The sequence below is a fragment of the Neolamprologus brichardi genome, chromosome 23 (assembly GCF_056152115.1).
Source record: "Neolamprologus brichardi isolate AB-2024 chromosome 23, ASM5615211v1, whole genome shotgun sequence".
Classification (NCBI taxonomy): Eukaryota; Metazoa; Chordata; class Actinopteri; order Cichliformes; family Cichlidae; genus Neolamprologus; species Neolamprologus brichardi.
Window position 1 is genome coordinate 8,685,660 of NC_142125.1, and position 21,468 is coordinate 8,707,127.

Consider the following 21,468-nt stretch of genomic DNA (forward strand, 5'->3'; position numbering starts at 1 on the left):
TTTCCCCGCCTATGAAACTACAGTTTTGTTTGCATTAAGCGATTAATGGGAGACTTAGTGTTTCTTTTGTAGTTGTAAAATTGGCTATTAATTTGACGTATGCTCCAATAAAGTCTGTAACAGAGCCTTTCTATAATTTGATAAGTATGTGAGATTTTAAAGTGCATGCCTAGGAGTTTGCAAGTGAACTGAGTTCCTGGCTAAAGCAGGAAGCGTGCACTTATTCTCGAGGTGTACGTTTACAGAACCTCTTTCTCTGCACCCTCAAATTTTTGTGGGTCAGGGGTTCAATACGGCTGCAAAGTACTGTAACGTTCAAGACATGAGGTCTTCAAGTCTTTTCTCTTTTTTGGAAAACAACACGTCTTAACACTATTCACAGTAAACCTTGAGAACTCCTCCTCCTTCCAAAATAAGTGCTCGAGTATGAGTTTGGCAAGTGGATATTTTTGTGTTGGGTTTTTTTTCTAAGCTTTTCTTGTGGCAATAATTTTGAACTTCATAATTATCTCTGGTATTTAGAAATATTCTTGTGAGAGTGTGTTTCAACATCAACACTTAAGGCAGTGTGCGTGTAAAGTAAATAGAAATAAATTATGCAGAGTCTGGGAACACGTTCAGACTATGAAACCTGGTATGTTAACAGTTTCCTCCTAGCGCTGTATGAATTTGTCCAAAGTGGTTTGCAATTATTATTCAAACCAATTTCTTTCTTATTTTTGTAATTACAGTTCTTTATTTAGCTGAAGAAAGTAGACCTGTGTGTGTCTGTGCAGTCTCCCTTTAAGATTTCATATGTAAATCACATTGCGTTCTAGTGGTTATCACTGTTGTTTCTTGTTGCATCTGGCTGACTTTCATTGGGAAGTCAAGCAGCCTTGCTCCATAGTTCATTAATGATAACCCCATCAGTGAGGTTGGCCACAAGCTGTCCCTTTCCTCCAGCTCTTCATTAGCATGGTGTTGTGGGTTTGAGCTTCAGAGCAGCCAGGCTGCACTCTGGGCAATCCAGGCTGCCATGCATATTATCACATTATTATGCTTCCTAGTGTGTGGGATTGAACATTTGCCGTAAGGCTTCTAAGCACTTTTACCCGCTGATCCGCCACACACTTGTAGAGTTTTTGATGTCTTTGCGACCTACATGTAAATGTAGATTATTTTTAAATCAGCAGACGGAGTAGCAGAATACATTCTTCAGCTAATAAATGGTAAATGGCCTGTATTTGTATAGCGCTTTTACTAGTCCCTAAGGACCCCAAAGCGCTTTACACATCCGGTCATCCACCCATTCACACACTTGTGATGGCAAGCTATATTGTAGCCACAGCCACCCAGGGGCACACTGACGGAGGCTGCGGACACTGGCGCCACCAGGTCCTCTGACCACCACCAGTAGGCAACGGGTGAAGTGTCTTGCCCAAGGACACAACGACCAAGACTGTCTCGAACCGGCAACCTTCCGATTACAAGGCAACCTCCCAACTCTTGAGCCACGATCGCCCCAAACTCTTCAGGGTTAAATTTATACTTTAAGATTAAAGATGGTTTCATAACCTCTATAAGCTTTTAACATCTAGTGAGCTAATAGATTATTTCTTTTAGGATTTTCGACTCCACATTAACAGGCCCTTATGAGCTGTGCTTATATAACTGCCTCCAGTGCAACGACAAAGTTAGACAAAAGTTATATATAGAAGTTAATAATTGTGTTTTCCCTCATTTGCTGCTCCTGGAGGCTGCTACATGTCCTACTCTCCTGTGGATGGCTGCTGATTTTCTCTGCTAGAACTGATGCAGTGTACTTTCCTGTACCATAACAACAGCTCCTCTGGCTCAACCATATGTCGAATTTTTCGATTTTTGCAGAAAGGATTTAATGACGTCTCCTGATAATTCGTGTGCTAAACAGAACTGGGTCGGCTTGGGGGTTTATTTGGCCATTTCCAAATGCAGAGGCACTTGGCACACTCATTTTGGAAAATTTGCTTGCTACAACTGACATCTTAGTTTAGCTTAGCAAAAACACTGGAACAAACCAGTTATACTGCTTCTTTCAAGGTTTGCAAAACCCACCTACCAGCATGTTTAAGGCTTACCAACAGGCACATTATATTTCTTTAATTCATTCTTACAAAAACAAAGTGGTTTAGGTGGGATTCTGTATAAGGGATATTTTTTGGAGGGATCAATCCAGTAACTTAAGTTTCCGCCGGCCTATTAAAAAGTGGCAGCTGTCCCAGCAGTTTCCACCTATTTTCTGTCTTGATGCAAAACTAAACTGCTACCTTGAATCAATAGAGGAACTATTCCATCTAATTCTCTGTTATAATCTAGTGCAAAATATCATTAAACATCTTTTCCACAAATTAAAATATAATATTCCTTGTCACTGCATTGCTGCTTCTTTGCATAAACTACAAATCCACAAATTAGTATGTAGACCCAAACAAGCTATTCCTTCATAAAAATATGACCCCAAAGCTACTAGTGGTAAAAAGTAAAGTGTGAGATTAACCATCCTTATCTTTTTTGCTTAATTTTAGCTCACTGGCACTTCAGCACTCTTCACCAGCCTCTTAGTGGGCTGTATTGAAGAGCCCATTTTCTTTACTCAGTTGTTCTCATGGAGGTCTTATTGCAGAGGTTGTTTTATTTTTACCTAAATACTAGGTTTGGATCTCTATGGCAGCCTGAAATTGGTTTGGTTTTCTAGGAATTCATTTACCTTATCTTATTTTCAAAGGGCTGGGTACTGCTGTTTCACTTCAGTGTCTCTCTGAAATACCAAACTGTCCATGTTGATGATAGTGTATTACTACTATGTATGCTATTTGAAAACAGATCAAACCTCTATTTTAACCATCATTACCATGTTACAGGTCACAATTTCTGTGTGAGGTCCTTCACATCCTAGATGTGGTTTGAGAAATGTACTGTAGCCAACCTGCCTGTCACGCCCAACTACTGGAGCTCCTTAAACTGTCCCTTAAGGCTGTGATTTAAAAGAAAAGTCAGGTGTGGGTGTAAATACAGCTTCATGCATTTTAGTGTGAGGGTCATCATACAAACAGAGTAAACAACTCATTTAAATGCATGCTGTAATATGCACTGTTAAAACAGTTAAAATTTGAACTTTTGAATTGTATTTTTGGATGTTTTTCTACTCTTCCACATCATACACGTTAACTGTTCTTTACTCAGCAGGAACCACAAAAGCAAAAATTTAATTTAATGTTTTTTTGGTTCTAGTAATATGCAATGTGCTTCAAAATACAGCAAAAAAGAACGACCAGAAAGAGGCAGAGAGACCAGAGAAGAAGGGAAAGTGGTTGTGGTTTTTTCGCAGGTTTGAAAACACTGCGCCCACGTCTGGGCTACAACGTCCGTGTATTATCTGAGAAGTTTGAGTCAGAAAAAGAAGAAATGACGTTGAGCTCCCCCAGGAGAACGAGAGAAAACAGTTCATTCGTGGCAGCAGCGAGAGTTGGAACGTGTGTGTCTGTGTGTGTTGGAGTTCAGGGTTCAGTGGTGTAATAGTGCACCCTTTTGACCATATTGAGAGCTGCAGCATTACAAGATTGTGAGAAACTGAAAAGATTAAAAACAAAGTATTGCTCTAAGATCCCGCATGGTTTATGCAAAAAATTCTTTAGAGTATCTTCAGCTCTGCAGCATTTCCCAGAGTAAAATGGGCCTGGAGACATAACCTTTTTATTGAAAAAGGGAGGCCTGTCACAAAGGCCAGATATTCTTGCCAAGTGAAATATGTTCGCGCTTACACAATGTTTGCTTAAGAGCTGTTTTTTTTAGCCTTGGATTTCTTGGTTCAATATGTAGTAATGCAATAAAAACGTCAGACACAGCCAGAAGACAATAAGCTCTTCGGTGCAGCTTTCACTGGAGAGTCGTATCTGCCACGTTCACACGTTCACAGTGCCCCGACAGCCAGGACATTAGGACTGCATTCCTCAGCCTGCCTTTGAAGTTTGTGGTATTTACTTTTCATCTAATTAAAAAGATTTAAATTGTGCACAACTTCACTGTAGTTTATATAATATATAATATATAATAGTTATATACTACAACTGAGATAAAATCCATCAACTTCAAAATGCCCTTACACTTTTGTGTGTTGCTCTCCAGTGTGTATGTGCGTCTTAATGTGTCCAACAGCGCACATGTGTTTATGCGTTCTTGTCCACCAGTGCAGCTTGTAACTCTAGCCCAGCATGTTGCACAGAGGAACACCACAGATGTTCAGATGTTTCTCCTTGGTAAACAAACAGAGAGGCCATTTTCTCCCTGGACAGAGTGACTGTCAAAATAAGAGCCTCCCCCCCCCCCCTTGGATCTCCCCTGAAACAGAGACTCTCTTATTCATAGGTTCCTTACTCGCTCTGACCTGCATTTGCATGTGTTAGTTTTAGGTAAGAGTTTCTTCTACATTTGAATTTTATAAATATTTGTTTCCACATGCTTCTGGACTGCACATCTTTCTTGTGGCGCACAGGGGAGAAGCTTTGAAGGTGAAGATGGTTCAGACTGAGAGAGATTTAAAGTCCAGGGAGGGGGATTAGAGAAGTCATGGTGGGAGAGCAGGGCGCCCTCTCCTCCTTCTGCCTTCCTCTTTCTGCTCCACATTTGATTGATGTCTCGCTCTCTACAGTGTATGGCAAGGCTCCACCGGGGCCTTACAGGGCCCCAGGTGAGGACCTTGGGGAGACAGAAATGGAAGGGGAAAAAAATAGAAAAAACATGAGACGGTGGGCTAGCTGTTTTCTTTTTTGCATGTCATAGGCCAGCCATTTGTCTTTCAGCTTTATAAAGATGATATCATTGTTTTTTTTGTTTTACCTGACACATGCATCAGTCTCACACTGATGATGATGATGAGACACAAAATGAGAGCATATACCTTTACTGAAAAGACCTGCGTTTTGTGCCAGTGCCAGTAGTAGAAGATTGGTGTGATAAAGTCAGAGCAGAGGGGAAAGAAGAAAACAAGCTGTGTGAGCTGTGAAATTGAAGAGGATCAAAGTGTCAGCGAGTCGTAAATAAATCCTGGTCCCTCCCTGTGGGTAGATGGACAGGCTGTTGCATTGCACTGATTCCGCGAGCATCAGGAAACACACTCTAATCTTTATAACTGCATGTGCAAGCTCTTAACACCGTCAGTGCTTTAAGAGACGGTAACGGTGCTGAGGTTGCTCATCAAGACTGAGGAGGTGGTCCATTGAACCCTTATTGGCCGGCACGCTTTCCCAGAACTCTGTGTTTGTGTTTGATGCAATGCTGGAGACTCGCAGTGCTATGAGCTTGTTTCCTCTGAGCCACATGTGCTCTGCGGTGCTGAGCAGACTCAGAGCACAGCAGTAATGAGAAGTCCAGGTGCAGATTTTACCCTTGGGGAGGAAGTCCTTGTTTACTCATATTTAACCTTGTTTCTGACCCACCCACCCCCTTTTTTTTTAAGGCATTCTGACCCCACGGACGTTCTGCTATGGTAGCCGAACTGCTCCGCAACATGTTAATGATACTCAACCGGTGGACTTTGATATTATATACTCAGATATCTTAAAACAAAATTTTACTTGTTACAAACCAAAACCACAGCTACATTCCAGTCACAGGCGAACGCTGAAACACAAAGTGATGACATCAGCGCAGGTGTCTCAGCAGCACTTTTTTTTAAAGATTGCATAACATCTCTATAAATCAGAGGTTAACACAGATTTAAATCCCGCTAGTGTAGATACAGTGTTCTACACTGTTATGCACTTTTATCTCTAAATATCATCATGTACTGGCTACAATAAAATGTTCACGACTGTTCAAAATTAAAATCATGCCACTTTTATAGACCTGACTTTATTTGCTTTATTCCCTTAAGTATAACCTGACAACACCAGTAAACTTTGTTATTATTAACAGAACTTCATCTCAAACTTGTGACAGTTGAAATAAAATTTGTAGTAAAAAGAAAACAGCACTACCTGCCTCCCAGACAAGTTTTTCTAATTAATCTTTGTCTAATGATGATGTATAAAATGTGAAAATAACATGGCAGTGTTTGACTCTGTACCTCCTCCTATTTTAATGGAGCGTTGCAGTGAATTTGGCAATAAGGTCAAGGCTAGAATTGTTCTTGACTGCAGCAGGCAGCTGCCTTCTGGGAGAAAATTTAAAAAAAATAAAATAAACATTAACAGGGAGGAGATATTCTACCAAATATTTTCTCTAACATGTTTTTAGGAGACCAAAAGCATTATTAAAAAAATAGTGAATATCAGACAAACATTCAAGTCAGGCCAGTTGGTCAAAGATTTTATGCCAAATTAATGTTAATATTGCTCCCTAACTGCTGCAGGATGTGTAAATGAGCAAATGTTTTCTGAGTAAAAAAAAAAGAATTGAGGTTTATGAAAACTTAGTTGCGCTTCATTAGAAGATTTTCCACAATGTTAATTAAGCAAAACTTGTTTTCCAAAAGATCTTTACCCTTATTTTAGAGTGTGCCCATATGATTAATGGCCATGACATCTAAACTACAGTTTCATGACTTAGACTCATTTAAGAGCTGCACATCAGACAGCGGTTATGTTTGTTTTGACTAAAAACAGGCTTTCTGTTCATGGAAAAAGATGTTTACAACCCTCATAGGAATACCCTTTGACTTTATAAATGTTTTGCCTATTACAAATTAAGTGTCATAAAGTTTTATACTGATTAGACTCCTCAAGGAACTTTAGCCCTGCAGCCTTATAGACACAATGCATTCAGCTTTTTTTTTCTTTTGGCTCCAAAACAAGATGCATGTAATTTATTCTCTGCATTGCTGCTGTCGTCCTCTAGGGGACAGACTAAACCAACTTTTGCTCACAGCAGGCCTTAGTTTAGGTTGGGCCTCACTGCCCTCACTGCTGCCTGTGGAAGAGGGAGCTGTTGTGTCATGGTGTGTCTGTTTTTCTTGTTTTCTTAAACAAGATATGTAATCTCACTGCCCATCCTACAGTCAAAGTCTTTGTCAGCAATTTGGAGGATTAGAAAAGGAAACACTGTGAGCACTTTTACTGTGGAATGGCCTCATGTCTGCAGCCACTGATGATCGGCCTCTAGAATGATCTGGAATTGAGGAGTGATGAAAACTGCACCTTACCATCTGCTGACGTGTGCACGGTGCTTATCCAAGTACGTGCACACAACCACAACATATTTTAATACAATTTTTTTTTTTAAAAAAAACCTCTCTGTCCAGGTTTGGCACATGCACACACTCAGTCATCACAGTGCTAATGACATTCTTTCACACACATGCAGCTATGATTGCACAGCAGGTTCAGTTGGGTTCAGTATGTGACCTACAAGAGGGGATTGCACTGTGACTTTGTGACTGTAATGTTACAGATTCCAAATGTGCACATTTTACAGCCAAAACTAGATTTAGGATTGTCAAATAAATATTTTATAATTAGGATTTAATTATTTTTTAATGAGGTGTGGAGTGTTTTGTTTTTTTCTGTATTACATAACGCTTTAATGGCCAGCCAGCTGCATGATGATGTACCTTTGGCTCCTGTAATCAAATCCCTCGTGCTCACTGTTAATTAAAGTTCAGTTGTTTCAAATGGCAAGAGAAGCCATTCTCATGCACACATGCATGCTTGCATATGCACAGGTACCCCACATACTTACACGCTTTAGTGCACACAAATGCACAAATGAAAGAGACCCTGAGCCTTTATGAGATATACTGTGCCTATTCATTGCAAGGAGCCTTTTAAGCATTTCTGAAGGGCTTCTTATGTCAACTTCCCACTTACCCGCAGAAACTCAGATCCCGCAAACTGGCCAGATAAGCAAGCACCTATTGACACACTTTATGAACTCAGACACTCAAATTGAGAGTGAATACAGTTTTCATAGCATTCCGTAAGTAACTTTGCTCCCAGTGTGTTTGCAAGTGCCTGTTGCTTAACTACACACAGTGTTGGGAAGGTTACTTTTAAAATGTATTCCATTACAGAATACAGAATACATGCCCCAAAATGTATTCTGTAACGTATTCCGTTACGTTACTCAATGAGAGTAATGTATTCTGAATACTTTGGATTACTTAATATATTAACATGCTGTTTACAACTATGTGAATGTACTATTGCTGTGATTTATTACTGTTACTGAAGGTCCGCGGCTCCGAACCGTAGTAAAGGGACCTCTGGCTAATACGGTGGGTTCTGTGTCGGGCTCGTAGCCAAAAACTAGCTTTACTTTGTTGTCTGGGTCAACTTTGCTAGCAGAGACAGAGAGAGGCGTTGAAAGGCTGCTCCAACGGAACTTATTGTTTTTGGAGGAAAACACGAACACGGTGTACAGTCGAGTCTTAATAGCTTACTTACAGCTGGGCTCGTCAGGCACTCTTCTTGGCTGCAGTGGTTATTATTATATTTACATGCTTCCAGCTCCCGTTTTTGCTCGATGACAGCTCGTACTTTTCCTTTTTCTCCCTCCCTCGCTCACAGACACATAACGTGTATGGCAGTCCATTCTCCCTGCAGCACGGACTACACTGCCCATGATGCTACATTCTTTAGAGCTATACCGGTAGCATTCTGCCTATTAGCTTAGCACTACAACAACAAAAAGGCCTCTCTCACCCAGGAAACAGGCAGAGAGAGAGCGTCACCCTGTAACCATGGCAACCGTAACGCTGCCGTCTGGAACAGCAGAACGTAGCTGTCAAACAAAACCCAAACAGCCCTGACCCGCCACAATATGAAACAGGAAAGTACCGCCGTGTAATCCATTTATTTCAACAAAGTAACTGTATTCTAAATACCACCTTTTTAAACGGTAACTGTAACGGAATACAGTTACTCATATTTTGTATTTTAAATACGTAACGGCGGTACATGTATTCCGTTACTCCCCAACACTGACTACACAGCATTGTATCCGTTACGATTTGGTACATTACTGGTTGCATTTTACAAGTATGGTGCATGTTCAATGTACAGTTGTAAAAATTTTAGTTAAAACCAGTGGAGAAAGTAGCAAAAAGTTTACATTCCTGAAATTTTCTAAAATTATGCAAAAATATGGAGGTAAAGTTTATGAAACTTAAAATTAATAGGCTAAATTCAGAAAGAATATGATATGAGCTTTTAAAGGTATTCTATTCCATCTCGCATAACTAAAAATAAACTCTCATAATTCAGCTTTCGGACATGTTTTATCCTATTTTTTTCAATGCTAGTGCTCTCCTAGCATCATTGTCACACACAGGAAGCTGATTCCATGAAGGCAAAGCTAATGGCACATTGAAAAATTAGATTAAATTAAAACGTATACAGTGGAACCACGACGAAATTAATTCGTTCCCGAGGGTCTTTTGTAAGTCGAAGCACCCATCGCGCGTTTTGACTGAGGCGATGCTGAACGATAGGCTATGGGCTAATTGCTAACTAGAACAACAATACGTCGTTCAAGTGGAACAGCGAAGCGCAAGTACGGAAGCCAAGGGGTTGTCACATGATTCGGAAGGCATTGTGGGCATTGTAGGTTCAGCCAGTCAGAGCCAGCGGGCATTTTGCCGTAACACGGGCAAAAATATTGCCGTTCAGTGCCTTCGTAACTTGAATTTTTCGTGAAACGGGGTATTCGTAAGTAGGGGTTCCACTGTACGAGGTAATTAGACGAGACTTATCTCTGGCTCTCTTCCACAGCATGTCTTTAGCCTGAGCCTGGTTCTGTCGTAGGTTTCTTCCTGTTAAAGTTTTTCCTTCCCACTGTCACCAAAGTGCTTGCTCATAGAGGGTCATATGATCGTTGGGTTTTGGGTTTTGTTGTGTATTATTGTAGGGTCTACCATACAATATAAAGCGCCTGAGGGCGACTGTTGTTGTGATTTAGCACTATACAAATAAAATTGAATTGAATTAAACTGGTATGATCGCTCCAGTCTGATTGCGATTGATTTGGATTTAATTACAGAATTTGTTCTTTACATTTTGCTGCACTTTATAAAATAAAGATGTGGAGCTCAGGGCTTTTACATTTTCCTGCTGTAACATCTAACAAATTTGACTCGTCCTGTTTGGACTGGATTACGGTGAACAATGATAAATGTAGTTTTGACAAAAATGACTGCATAATACATATTCGATCTGATTACAAAACTCATGAAATATTCAACAACTACTCAGCAGACTTGTGTGCATGTAATAATTCTTTCCGAGAAGAATATTTTGCATGTGCTTAAGTCTCGCTCAGATGCAGTTATGTAACTACTGAGAAATCCATGAGACAGGAGAGCTAACATGCTGCATATCCATTCAGTCAGACAGCCACAGTTAAGCTGATGTGGATATGGGAAGTTTGTTCAACATCTTCACCATAACACTTTATACAACACACACTGCTTTCCCCTGCTCCCCCTCGTCCCTCTATATTAAAGAGAGGACTCGGGTTGCATTGCGTGCAGAGTTGTAATTTTGACTTTGTCTGGAATTGGTGTAATTTCTGTGTACCTCTCCTCCAGATTTCCAAGATTTCTACCCCAAAACCGTGAAACACTGTAACCGCTGTGATTATAACACACTCCGCCATTCAAACACACTTGCAAACACACAGCACTGTAATTACAAAGGATCAAAGACAAATTTAGCATGCCTGACATCTCAGCTAATAGCACATGACGGCACGCTAAAGCACAACTCATAAGGAGCAATATCAAAGAGAAGTTTTAACACAGTTTTTTTACAGTGAAGTTTTTAAGGTCTTATTTAACACTGCAGTCATGAGTCAGCTGATGTCTGGCATCAAAGAGTTTTAAATTAAAAAAGGAAAAGAATTTGAGTACTGACTTTAATATGAAAAGACGTAATGTGCCATTCACAAAGTATGTTAAAGCTGTAGTGTTTGTGCAGCTTTGTTCACACAGTGAAAGTGTGTGTGTGTGTGTGTGTGTGTGTGTGTGTGTGTTTGTGCGCCTACCCAACTGATCTGCCTTTAAAGACCTCAAGTTAGATGGGGAAATTAGGGCCTGCCATTCTCTGAATTAGCAGATTGGTATATTACCCTATGATTTAAACTGGTGTCCTCACATTCAGCTCAGAGATAGCATTAGACACATGTACCCTTATCCTTGTTAGTCATTTATTATACTCATGCATACTGGCAGAAACTCCCTTTAGTGGTGACAGGGTGTTTTCTCCATCAGAGGGTGAGTCCTGCGTGCTCACTGTTTGATCACACCTGTTAGCAAACAGCATAACATCTGAGGGTTGCCACGCCACTGCATCCCACATTCCTGTCATCTAACATAGCCACCAAGCCGACATGAAAGTGCTCTGTGTTATTAAGGCAGATCCTTTTGCTCTCCACAGTTATGCTGTCTGCGGGCTGCTTAACCATGATAGTTTTCTCCATAAGTGGCAGAGTGGAGACCACACCTTCCCCAGCGTGTAATTAATCACATTAGCTGCCTCGCACTATCTCTTGTAGCGGAGGTGTGTGTCCTTTTTGAAAATGACAAGAAGAGGAAATAAATATAGAAACTCAGATCCACACTAAGCGTTGTGCTTTGCAAGGTCTTATAACAGTGAGGGAGGTGGGAGTTAAATGTGAGTGCTTGATGGCCTAAGGGTTGTGTGTGTGTGTGTGGTGTGTAGCATTGTTCTGTACTTCCTAAAGAGTCAGTGAAGCAGCTCAGATTAACAGGTCTTGTGTTTTTTGTCAAGTGGGCCACTCTTGAGAAGGATTAAGTTCTCACAGTGGAATTCACACAAGTATATGCCCAACTTTTTCCAACTTGGGTGCTGACACAGCAATCCAGCTCTCAGCTGTAATTAGTTTATCACTGATTAAAGGTGGACGTCCTATTTTGGTTCTTTTTATGTCCTTTTAGATCTGCCATTTTTGCAAGTGATAATAAATAGTGGTCCTTTTGACTAGTTCGACACACATCATTCAGGTATTTAAAAGTGTAAAGTGAAGAAAAAGCTAAACTGTTGAGAAAAATAACACCCCCCTATTGATTTGTGGGCTACCATTTCTCAGGCGACTCCGAAGCCCAGTGACCTTGACCAGAGATCAATCTTGTGAACGCAGTAACTCGGGAAAGATGTAACTTTGGATTTTCAGATTCATATCATAGGTGCATTAACTAAAAATTGTGGTCTGGTTCGACTCTCAGTCTGATCTCAAGGTCAAGGCCAAAGGTGAACTTTTCAGAAGGTCGCCTAGGGATTTCAAATTGGTGCATCTACTAGTAGAGTGAAGGGTAGAGCTGGCAGCTCTACCCTTTTTTTACTTTTTTTGTGTGTTAAAAAAAACAAACTTTATCAACCTATTAAATTTTAATTAATTTAAACTCAATAAATTGAAAATATTCACATGAAATTGTTTAAAATGTTTGTCTGTGTGGGAACAACTCCCATTGAGAAATGCTGCAGTTACCCTCCCTTAATGTCCTTCCACTGGTGTTGGTCTTTAGTCAGTGGTGCTGTGGCCAAACTTTGGTTGGCCTCCAGGGGAAATAGAGAAATAGGTTTTGGAAAATTAATTTATAAATGTTTGAAATTCTTCTTAACAGGGTATGTAATTTGCTGTTTTTATCAGATTTTATGAACAACTTTTGGAGATTTATTTTCCTGGATGATTGAGAATGCATCAAGACATTTTATGAACATGCACATGCTTGCATCATCTTCAACTTCCTCATAACTTTGATTTGCTGTTCATTTGCATAAAAGTCCATTATGATTTTCCTATATTTATTATTGTGTTAGCGCATGAAAGTACACAAATCCCTGTATATCAAAAGATCCTCCTCAGTGATCAAAGATTTTATGGTTAATTTTAACCTGCAAATCTGTCTGAGGTTAACCTTGACCGAGCTGCATACAGTGTTTGTATTTCAGTTTCCATTACGTCGTTTGGCATCAGGAAGCATCATCATGTAAGGTAAAAGAGGCACGACAAGCATGTAGCTCAAAAAGCCCACTACTTCCGTCTCTCCTTTTTCATCCCGGCGTTCTGCAGGAAAGATTTTCTTCCTCAGCATTCCACACGGGATTACCACGTCTGATATAAACTCTTTTTAGAAAGTTGTGCTCGGCAGCGTGAATCCTTCTCCCCCTCGCTCAAAACTCACGTACTCTCATTCTTTTCTCAGACCAGAATAGAATTTTTGATCACGTTTCAAAATAAGCTGTGATATTTATAAGTAGTCGGGTTGTCTACATTCCACTGATAAGTACAGAGTGATTAGTTTGATTGTGGGGTCAGCCATAGACAGTGAGCTGTTGCAGTGCAGTTTCAGTGTTTTGAGGGTTGTTGAGGAAACAGACTGTGTTTTTCTAATTTAATGTTCCCTGTGTTCTTTAGCAGAGAGTGCATTTCTTGTGAGATGAATAGTGTGGCAATGGTAATGAACACAAATGCTCCCACATTTTTTACTTCCTCTTCTTTGATGAGTTTTTTTCTTGATTGTTTACGTGCACAGTGCATTCAGTCTTTGTTGGTGCAGCTGCTCTGTTATATGCTCGAGAGAATATTTTTCTTGAACCGCAGTTGTAACTGTACATTTGGAATTTTTTCATAATGTGGAGAAAACACACAAAAAGGCTCCGGTAATTAATGCGCTGATCCTTGTAACAATTATTTCCTGTATAAGCAAAGCCTGATATGTCCGATCTGCCTGCACTAGGCGACATGTTTCTTTGTTAGCATGAGAATTGGCACTCTCCTGTATTTTGACTCAATCCTGCATACACTATCTTGTTGCCATAATAACTCAGTAGAGGGTAAATCATGGCTGAAAATAGTCCCCAGCAAATACACCTCCTGTTTCAGTAATGGTAATGGGAACTTCTTTTCTTTTTTATTTTATTAAATTAAAAGTTTATTTTTCTTTTTATGAGATTATGTAATTACAGTCTCTACTAAATACAGTTGTGGTCAGAGGTTTATATGCACTTATCGTGGACATGAATTATCGTGGTACTTTTAATGATTTCTTTTTTTTTTTGTTCTTTTTCCAGGACTGTACTAGCTTACATCTTTAATCTGTAATTTGGTTCACAAATTTGAAATTATATGATCATTTCAAACTTGTGCACCCAATTCTTGTTGTTTAAAGTCATTAAAGATGTACAATGTACTGTACAGCAATGATGAGTTCATGTAAATGTGTGATCTTAACTGTATAATACGCATATGTCACCACTCCCCCTCTTTATTTTGGATCGGCGAGTGTTTAATTATCAGCTAACTCTTGCTAACGTTGTTAGCCCAAGATGAATCTGTAAAAACAAACCTACTCATCTGATAATTAGTGCTAAGAAACATGTAAAGAAAATACCAATTCACACATCAAACAAGCTACAGCCCTTTGTGTCATCATGCAACAATAGACAACTTTAATAACATATAAAACTACTGAGATATCCTATAAAATCAATTTCCTGTACAGTTATAATGACAAAGAGATTAGCTATTGAGACCAAAACAGTGTTGTTGTTTTTTTCATAACAGTTTGCAAACATGTTTCTTTGTGCACTAAAGTTGGGCTTTGACACACAGGAATCTAAAGGGACTCAACTACCCACTGAGGAAACTTCAGTCGTTGGCACATAGCCTGTTTCTTTGGTTTTCAGCCTCTGAGGTTGTCGTATAAAGTGGTAAAAAGAAGGCCTGTCTTTTCTTTATGTACAATCCCACACAGCTGTGGTATAAAAGCTTGTCATCTGAATCATTCAAGCTTTTATGTGAATCAATGTGTTACGCATTCAAAAGAATAGCTTGACCTACTTTTATGAGAACTCATCAAATCCCATCTTTTCAACCTGATAGTAGTTTTACTTCAACAGTGAATATTTTAATGTTTCTTAAGTCTTCAGCATCATCTTCCAGCTCTACGCATTACCTAACATCCTCCTCTGGTTGGTTCTTTTCACCTTGTGAGTGTCACAGGTTATGTTCGCACCTCTCTTAGTAATTTATTGCTCACCTCCGGCTCTGTTAGATCAAATTAAGGAAACACTCAGTCAGCTGTTTCCTGCCTGGACTCTTACTGGACTCTTTACCTAATCTCTTTGTCTCTAAGCAGTGTAGTGTAGCGATGAGTCAGACTTGAATAATATTTTCTTATCTACTAAACAAGTTGGTGTCTGTTAAGCTGGGTTGTTTCTGGATAGAAATGCATACATGGAAATGGCAGAGCTGTTCATATGACAGCTCTCATTTATTTTCCATCCTCGTTTCCCATCACATGCCTTATATTCACAAAAGCTAAAAATATATATCCACAAAAGCAAAATGCCATAATGCAGTCAGATGTTGTTCACTTAATTTTTAAAAAAGAGAAAGAAACGGGGGGGATAAAGATAATTCAGCTTGCATATTTGCATGTGAGACACGTGTGCTGCCGATATGGTGGGTGGTGTGACTGTGCCGCGTGAGACGCAGGTGTTCAGCCTCGCCGCCAAACTGGATGTTCCCGGGTCAGCACCTGGTCCTGCTCCTGCTCAGTGTCTGCAGATCAACATCCAAAGCACAGTTTGCTCGGGGTGGGACCTGCATCCAGCTCCTAGCTCTGGGCGTGTACTGTATGCTTTGGCAACAAGTCGACCAGCTCCCTCATGGCAGACACACAAGCGCTCAAAGAGATTTACACATCTCCCTCTACCTCACCCTGATATTGGAGTGGACTACCATCAATAACACACCCACTATGCACAGACAGTCTTTTAGTTAATTGCTTTCAGTAAATCAGTAAAATTTACTGCGTGTTTGCCCGATCCCCCTCTTCTTTTGCTTCTCACTGTAGAAATGCTCAGTGACTAACATTTGTAGTAGGGTGTTTTTTAGGACGCTTTCCCTCTCTGCGGGTGTCTGGAAAGATAAGACCCACATCTGTCTGAGGCTTCACGCTCAGCTCAATTGAATAGACCCGCTGTGTTTTTTGTAGGAGTTTACCGCTCAGCCTGGGCAACGCGGGAGAACAAATTCAGCGGACCAGACACTTTTACATTCCTGAAGACAGCAAATCAAAACAAAGACACGCTTTGCTTAATTTGATATCATCTATATGGGGACGGGGAAAGGAACTAACAGAGATCAAAAAACCCAAGCTAGCGTGCTGAAAAAGTCAAGCTGTTCACTCTAACTGGTGAAAGTGATGTATAGCTCTACATATGTAGCATGCCAAATACCATAAAGCAAACTATTTCTGCAGGTCTGTTTTTAGTGTTGTGAAAATCCTCCTGAAGATATAAGAGTTTGAGGTGGCGTAGGTGCTCTTGCACTCCATCAATTTAGCTTGCTGTGCATAAAGGGCGATTTTTACCACATGTTCTGCGAATGTTAGATTTTATCTTCAAAACTCACATGTTCCTAACACACAATGTATACATCTGGCTTTGCTTTCATTCCAGAAGTAGGTCTGTGTAAGACATGAGCTCATGGTTTGTTGTGTAATATTTAGGTAAGAGCTTTAAGAGAGTTTGCAGGATTCAATGGTAACCCTGTGGTGGTAGAAGTCATGCATGGACCTTTGAGTCTGCTTAATTAGACCGATGTTGGGTTTAGCTGAGAGCAGTAGTGCGTGTTTCAGAGAAATAGAGATATCTTGTTTTTTAGTATCTTCTGCATTCAACAATATCATTTTTGCTTTAAAGTGATGTCCACAAAATCAAATGTATATATTATGCAGCTGTTTTTATTTTTTATATTGACAGCTGCCCATCTGAACAATTCACACTCGGTGGGTTTATTGTTACGGACCCGAGTTGGGATGCGTGGTTCGTGTATTTTGGCTAAAATTGTTCTCAATTCCCAGGATTCTTGTGGTCTTTGGTTTCCTACAGTGATTGCTGTTTGGGCCTCCCTGTGAGTTTGTTTGGTTATCTTTGTGAGGGCATTCATTCCTGAACCTCTTACCCGTAAGGTTTATCCTTTCAATGTACAATTTAAACCTAATTCAACCCCAAAACAGGATGTGGATAAAAAAATGAAAAGAGGCCAAAAAACTTCTAACATTTGCAAAGATTTAATCATTCTGATGGCCCAGAACTCAATCTAGTTCAAAAGATAGCTGGTCATGATTTTTTTTGTTTAGTTTTTTTTATTTATTTGGTTTTATTGTTTTTGTATTTCCTGTGAAAGATGGCTAAAATCACTGACTCATCTTTTTGGATGAGTGGTTCTTGATAAAGCTGTATCCCACAATCTGTCCACTGTGCACGGTCACATGCACACACTCATTCAGTGAGTGTATCCTTAAAGCTGTCCGCTCTTGCCTGCGTGTAACGCGATTAGTGGATATCTGTAAAGTGTGCCGGGAAACACGAGTGAAAGAACAAACAGATGCTACGTTAGTTCAAGCGAAAACACTTGTTTCTATTGCTCATGTCTCTAAAACTGCACAACTCTCGATGAATAAATACTACTTTAGGCCAGAGAAAAATTATTTAAACAAGAGTTGGGTGTAAACCGTTCTGTTAAAGCAGCCACGATTAATATCTTTGTAATAACTGTGCATCATTTGGCAATGCCCGTGTCAGAACAACGTGACTGGCTCTGTAGTTAAGGGTCCACAAAGAATTGCCTGAAACTCCCTCATCTCTCAGCTTTATAAACCCTTCTAATTTCAGCTCAGTGTTTTGTATTCACTGTGCAACTTAACTGTTTTGATTCACTCACATGGCTCGGAACAATATTTTTGTCTGTAGCAGACATCTGTTTTCATTTGTTTCATTTCATTGTAGACTTCATGTCTAGAACCAAAACGGCAGACACACACTTATGTCCCGCAGGAGTTGGGAGATACCAAAAATGGAGTTAAAAGGGTGTAAATGTTGACGTTTTGCCAGGTGACTACAATATACACCAGAAGAATCATCCTATCACTGAGGGATTAAAAAAACAAGCAGGTTTTACTGATGAATGGATCGATGGATGGGATTTTTTTTTACTGTGCAGCAGCAGTGCTCTTGTGGGTCATACCTGCTAAACATCAGAATGTTTCCATTGTTATTATGAAATCATGTAAACATTTGTCATACTAACGGATGTAAGTGTGGTAAATATATGTAGCCAGAAGTATGCATATGCTGCCATAGACCACGAGTGTGGGCTAGAAACCATGATGAAAACCTCGTACCTGCAGGAATGGAAGCTGCCTGTTTGTTATTTGACAGTCCATGCAGTATTAAATCTGGGGCTACGTCCACACGTACCCGGGTATTTCTGAAAACGCAGATTTTTCTATGCGTTTGCACCTTTCGTCCACACGTAAACGGCGTTTTCGGTCACTGAAAACTGAGATTTCTAAAAACTCCGGCCAGGTTGGATATTTTCTAAAACTCCGTTTTTGCATTTACGTGTGGACAAGAAAAACTGAGAAAACGCAGCGTCAAAGGTGTGCGCCTTTTTTCACACTGTGCGCCACGTTATTGTTTCGGTGAAATGAATTTCTACAATACTGTTACTGTTAATTGTACTCTCTGCGGTGTTTAAATGCTTACATATACACACACAGTTACTGTCCCTCCACACATACAACTCGGTTCTGCTTCTATGCCCCAGCTTTGTTTACTTTTTCCCACCGAGGCTTCTAGACTTCTGATTGGCCAACATTTCTACACAGTTAGGAATATAGCGCCACCTGTTGCTTTGGCATGTTCTTAGCAGCGTTTTCCTTCATTTCTGCCTTTACGTGTGGACGGGATTATTTTTTAAAACGAAAACAGAAAATCTCCGTTTTCAAAAATACCCGTGTACGTGTGGACGTAGCCTGGGGCGCTACATGAACCCGAACATACTTAAGCAGATAAAATATTTATGAAATGCACATTTGCATGCAGAAACTGTGACTTGGCCCTTATTGTGGCTAAGTGTTACCGAGCCAACAGAATAACTGTCTTGTTGCGTTATTGTTGCTTTTAGGATTCACCGATTCATCATTCCAGTTTCTGAACTACTTATCCTACTCAGGAGTGCTAGAGGGATGCTAGAGTCTATCCTAGCTGTGAATAAAGTGAGAGGCATGGAATATGTCCCCAGTGACACAAGCCTGTAACCTGGCTGGCAACCTTCTTGTGACTTCCAGCAACAGTTTAATAATTGAAATCAACATTTTTAAAGGCTAAGCAGCTGGGATTGGGGAATACACATTTTTCCTACCAAACTCAGTTTAAACTTTGCTTTCCTAACACTGTGAAACAAATTGAAACTTATAAATACATATTATGAGTATATAAACGTAATGATTTGGCATTTATTGGTTATATAGTAGATAATAACAAAACAGAACAGAACTGAGATGAACAAAATGAAAAATACAAAAATCTGTTTATCTTATTTGCACTCATTTCAGTTGAGTTCAATTAGTCTTTACTGCACTTTGGTGTAATTTGTGGTAGCACTAGTTTGTCCTTTCTCTGAAGTGATGTTCACGGCATTAATACGTGCGTCAATACGTGCAATAAGATCTTGTTGTACTTCCGGTTAAAATGTAAGTCAGGTTTAAATGATATAGGTTGTGCATTTTTATCACTGAGTGGACCAACATGTCCAAGCAGAACATGAGCCAGTTCCTGACTGTAAGGAAACTGTAGCTTAATATTGGAGTCACACCGCTGCGTGAAAAGCACTTTTATGTGTAAACTACTTGTACAAATGGTGGAGTCATCATTGTTCTTTTTGTTACGAGCCTCTCAGAGTCTGTAGTGCTGATTCAGTTTTCAGGTCTGTGTTCTGTAACACAGCTGACCTCCTTGTTAATTAAAGGCAGGCAAATCTCCGAGCTGTGTGCTGTGGAACTGCAGGTGCCACTCAACCCACTTTGCCAGAAGCGCTCTAAACGGACGTCTCGGGCGCCATCGTTTAGCCTTCTTCACTATCTTCTCACTCGGTTTACTTGTCTTTGATATTTTTAAGCCCCACTCTCCTTTTCTCACTGCCATTTCTCTTTCTTCTTAAACGCTGTCATTTCGGGTTTATTTCACAGCAAGTCTTTGCTTCCCTAGGCACTTCTTTAGAAAGAAGGGAACATTAGATTTTGATTAGGCTGCAGTGCTTTCCGCTGGAATAAAGGAGCTCTTGTCCTCTCGCTCCCTTGCGTTTACCTTGATAATTGGTTTCAGTACACACCCAGCTGAGAAAATTACCCACAAAAATGAACATGCCACATCTCATGGCCAATTGTTTTTGCAGAATCAAATGGGTTTTTGCCTATTTAGCTTTCCTCTCTGGCAAAGTTTTGAAGCAAAATGCAATGTGTCTACTTTTAGATGAATCTGTGGTTTTTAATGTTCTGTTAATGAGACTGTGTGCTTGTTTTTTATTAGGTTGTACAAATCCTGAGGAGCTGACCGCAGAGCGAGTTCATTCTGCAGTGGAGAAGATGTTCAAGACCCTCCGAGGTTTGAGCAGCACCAGAAACCACCTCAAGCAGCTACGCTCCATCTACACTGCCAGCGATGGAGTTCACCAGGTTGGAGGCACACAAACTCTGACTGCCAGCCTCAAAACACATACACGCCTTCTGTTACAGGGTGGTTTGCTTTACCCGTATCAAGTATGAACACTACCACAGCTTCAACATATCCCAAGTTAATACAGAATGCAGTTTTTAAATGATGATTTCATTTATTAAGGGATAAAAGATATCCAAACCTATGTGAAAATATAATTGTGCTCTAAACCTAATAATTGGTTGTGCCATCCTTGGCAGGAAGAACTGCAGTCAAGTATTTGTGTTAGTGGGAATGAGTCTTTCACGTTGCTGTGGAGGATTTTTGGCCCATTCTTTTTTGCAGAATTGTTTTAATTAGGAGCGTTTTCCAGCATGAACAGCGTGTTTAAGGTCGTGTCAAAGCATTTCAATCAGATTTAAGTCTGGACATTGATTAAGCCTCTCCAGAATCGTCATTTTGTGTTTGTTTGTTTTTTTGAGCCAGAGATGGGCCTGCTTGTGTGTTTTGGATCATTGCTGTGCTGCTTAATCCAAGTGCTCTTGAGCATCAGGGTATATACTGATCGCCAGACATTGTCCTTTAGGATTTTCTGGTAGAGATCAGAATTCATGGTTCCATCAATTATGGCAAGTTTTCCACGTCCTGAAGCAGCAAAGCAGCCCTGGACTATCACACCAGCACCACCATGTTTGACTGTTGGTATGATGTTCTTTTTATAAAATGTTGTGTTAGTTTTTCACCAGCTGTAACAAGTTCCACTTGTGTCTTGTCCGTCTCTGGGATCATCAAGATGTTTTTAGACACATGTGGGATGAGCCTTTGGTCAGCAGTGGTTTTCTCCTTGGAACTCTCCCATGGATAGATTTTTTTTGCCCAGTCTATTTCATATTGTTGTTACTCTGACTGACACCTGCAGTTCTATAGATGATATTCTGGATTGTTTTTTGACCTCCTGGATGATCCATTAATGCGCTCTTGAAGTAAT

At 40.1% G+C, this 21,468-nt stretch overlaps 1 protein-coding gene across 1 annotated transcript in view; it reads left to right on the top strand.

Moving 5' to 3' along the window:
* scfd2 (sec1 family domain containing 2) overlaps window positions 1-21,468 on the top strand; it is a 108,501-nt gene that overhangs the window by 66,737 nt on the left and 20,296 nt on the right. Inside the window, exon 6 of the mRNA XM_087836880.1 lies at window positions 20,355-20,500. Within this exon, the coding sequence (XP_087693006.1) occupies window positions 20,355-20,500 (146 nt within the window). The remainder of the gene's footprint in view (window positions 1-20,354; window positions 20,501-21,468) is intronic.